The sequence below is a fragment of the Gavialis gangeticus genome, unplaced genomic scaffold (assembly GCF_001723915.1).
Source record: "Gavialis gangeticus isolate Ggan-Ray unplaced genomic scaffold, GavGan_comp1, whole genome shotgun sequence".
NCBI lineage: Eukaryota > Metazoa > Chordata > Crocodylia > Gavialidae > Gavialis > Gavialis gangeticus.
Genome location: NW_017728960.1, coordinates 1,152,681 through 1,156,000, shown reverse-complemented (window position 1 = coordinate 1,156,000; position 3,320 = coordinate 1,152,681). Strand labels below are relative to the sequence as shown.

Genomic DNA, 3,320 nt, shown 5'->3' with positions numbered 1-3,320 from the left:
GTGACTGCACCCCCTCCCCACTGCCCTGGGGGAGTAAACTGCAGGGGGGCTTCCTTAGGGTCTGGGGTCCCAACCAGCCTGTGAGTCTCCGACCCCCAGGATCGGCAGCAAGCGGGATCCTGGCCCCCTCGCCCATGCCATCCGCTGAAGGGTTAAGAGCGCAGCATGGTGACCCCCTCCCACCATCACCCCCCCTGTGGTCCCTGAAGCGTTTAGCATGGATTGATTCCCCCCCCCAGCAGTTTCTCCATTTCATCTCTGGCGCGGGGGCTCCAGGGGGAGCGGTAATGGACTCTGACAATGAGGTAATTAACGGCTCTGCTCGCTGGAAAACTCTCCTGGGCCTCGGGTCCTGCTGCTGCTGCCAAATGCAGCTCTGGGATCGGGAAGCCGGGGGCTGCGGGGTCCAGGCAGGGCCGGGGTGGGGGGGCACTTACAGGGCTGTAGCTGGACCTGGCCCCTTGTGTGAGGCGCTCGTGATGGGAGGGGAAGCACCTTTGCACACTCACAGCCAGGGAGAACGAAGGTTGGGGCTGCGCCAAGGAGAATCCTCCAACCCCGTAGCAGTATAGTGCCCATGACATGCGCAGGAGGGCAGCCGGGCCCCTCCTCACAGCCCAGACTGGGCAGTGCATTAAGCCTGCAGTGAAGTCAGTGGAAAGATTTCTTTTTTTCCCCCCAAGCCAGCACTTTCCTATCAGTCATCAGGGGCCTCGTGGAGCCCAGGTGATTGGCATCTGCAGAGCAGGCAAGAAAGGGCCTCTAGCATTGCTCCAGGGGCTGTGAGCCTCCTGGCTTGCCCGGGGAGACTTGCCCTCACCAGGCTGATCGTGAGGGCCTGGACCTGTGAGCTCATGGCAGCCAGGCCCTTGTTACCCATGAAACAGCTGCCAAGCGGGGAAGGGACCTGGGCAGCTCCAAAGCAGCCGGCAGTAAGTGGAGCTGCAGTGCTGGAGCCTGGAGAGGGGCTGGCCCAGTGTATAGCACCTAGCACCCCCTCCTGCCTTGCTGAGTCCCCTCTAAATTCATTTCACCCCAGCAGGCCGATGCTTTGCATCGTAGCCAGGCCAGCAGGGTCATTATGGGGGGGGCATGTTCCTGGCCCCACTTTCTGCCCCCCAGCTTATGAGCAGGGCAGGGTTGCCGGAGGCTGCCAACCCCGCAGAAGTTTTCCCCGTAAGTAGCAGGCTGGCATGCATCCATGCCATCTTTGCCGCGGCGAGAAGTATGTCCTTGGCGGGCGCGCTGGCACGTTCGCAGTGCAGGGCCCATCACCACCGCAGAGCTGGCGGTGCTGATGTGGGGCTGCTCGGGACCCGGGGTTTGCCCCACTCAGGTCCTGGATCCACTTGGCCGGAGCAAGGGGCCGGGTCAAGTCTCTGCGTAACCCAGCAGGGCTGGTGCTGTTCTCTCTGCCGGGCTTCCTGGCTGTGATTGATGCCTCTTCCCCATTACAGCCTTCTTTCCAAAGTCCCCATCAAAGCTCTTATGTGGGCGCCCAGCGGATATAGGCAGGGGCTTATTGCTTCCTCCAGCTTGTCCCCGGGGGCGGAAAACCTTCTTCCCCTTGAGTTCGGGGAACAGGATGGCGCAGCTGGTGCCTGGGAGCTCCCTCCAGCTGGGATCCTGTGGGCCTGATGTGGCTGGAGCCACCAGTCTGAAGGCTACCAGGGCCCACTCCACTTGCTCCCCCCATGCCTGGGCTGGCGGGGACCCAGGTGAGATGGATGGATCCCCTCCACCAGCTGTAGTCGGTGACCTCTAGCACCATGTTGGGACCCCCTTCCCCTTCTCTCCACCCATTACCCCCTACAACAGGGGCTGATTTCCCCTCCCCACAGAGCTGTTTACCTTGCTGGGGGGGTGGTACAGAGGGAGCAAGTTGGGGTGTCCAGTCAGGCCTGGGCATCTCTCTTGTATCACTCTGCCACCGTCCCCTCCTGGCCGTGTGGATCGATTGCCGGACGCTAATGGGCATTTGATGAAGCGCCGGGGAAAGGCAGCGAGAGGCAGAGGGAGATTTACGGCTGCGCCAGGCCCTGCGCTCTGGGGTGATTGATGCCCCACCATGTGCCGCTCTGCGCCCCTGAGTCTCTAAGCACTTTACAAGCATTAATTAATGAAGCCTCTCACAGCCCTGCGGGGACCCGGCCTCGCCCCCGCCCCGCGGGCCAGGAAGCTGGGCTCTGCTTGTGGCCAAGGGGGCAAGGAGGGAACCCAGGCGTCCTGGCTCCAGCTCCGCTGACCGCAGGAGACTCTGGCATTGGCTCTTGTGCCGCCGGCAGCCTTTGCTCTTGCAGCCTCTGTGGCTTCTCAGCTCAGACCTCATCCCGGCTGCTGTGGCCCAGCCGGACTCCTGGGTTCCCCTCCTAGCGTGCCCTGGTTTATTTAAAGGGCAGGCCTGGCCCGAGCTGCTGCATGAGCCACAGCCCCGAGGCACTTAGCGGCTGCGCGGAGCAAGAGCTGGCAGGGGCCCAGGTGCCTGTTTCTGCCTGACAGCTGCTAGAGCTGCCCACAAAACCCATGAAGTCAGGGGTCCCCCTGCCTGGGGCTGCTGAGGCCTTCCAGACAGGCCAGCCGGCCGTTACCATAATTAATAATTGACCCTTTGGGCAGCAGAACTGGGAGCCCCACAGCCTTGCTGCTGCCTCTGCAGGTGGGGAAACTGAGGCACGAGCCAGATGCTGCCCGGAGTCTGAGCAAAAGAGAACCCAGGAGTCCTGATGCTGAGTCCCCCGCTCTGCTGGCAGACCCCATTCCCCCCGCAGCGTGGCAGGGAAAGAGCCCAGGAGTCCTGACTCCCAGCCCCCGCTGCTGGACTGCCCCAGCCCAAACCCAGAGTAATCAGGGTTTCTCAGGGACAGCAACCAGAGTCTGGAAACCTCTGCTGAAGCTGGAAATCCCATTCTTTCAGCACCCAGGCTTATCTTTCCTGGAAAGATTTTCTCTCGTGCTTTTGAAAGCTCAGAAATCCCCACCCTGGGGGATCTTTTCCTTGCTCCACGGCTCGGAAAATACAACCAGGGAGAAGCTATTGGTCTCCCTTGTCCCTCCATGCATCAGTGGCTCGCACTGCCCGCGGCCCTGTGGTCAGGGTTAATGCACTTGGTGTGGAGGCCAGGGGAGGGATGCCGTTATTAATGCCTCTGAATCAGAGCGGGTTATTGATTGCCACATCTCAGCATGCTGGGCCGTTTGCAGGGAGATGGGGCCGGTGCTCAGCCCACCTGGGCACAGAGAGATGTGGCCATGAGAGAGCCCCCGCTGCTTTCCAGGTCTGGGCTTGCACCTGAAAGTGTCAGGGCCGGGGGGGGGGGGGG

The 3,320-nt window shown here is 61.9% G+C and overlaps 1 protein-coding gene across 1 annotated transcript in view; it reads left to right on the top strand.

Moving 5' to 3' along the window:
* Positions 1 to 1,585: 1,585 nt before the first annotated feature.
* Positions 1,586 to 3,320, top strand: part of PEAR1 (platelet endothelial aggregation receptor 1) — a gene marked incomplete at its 3' end in the record, with an annotated part of 26,007 nt that continues 24,272 nt past the window's right edge. The window contains exon 1 of the mRNA XM_019511091.1: positions 1,586 to 1,718. Within this exon, the coding sequence (XP_019366636.1) occupies positions 1,586 to 1,718 (133 nt within the window). The remainder of the gene's footprint in view (positions 1,719 to 3,320) is intronic.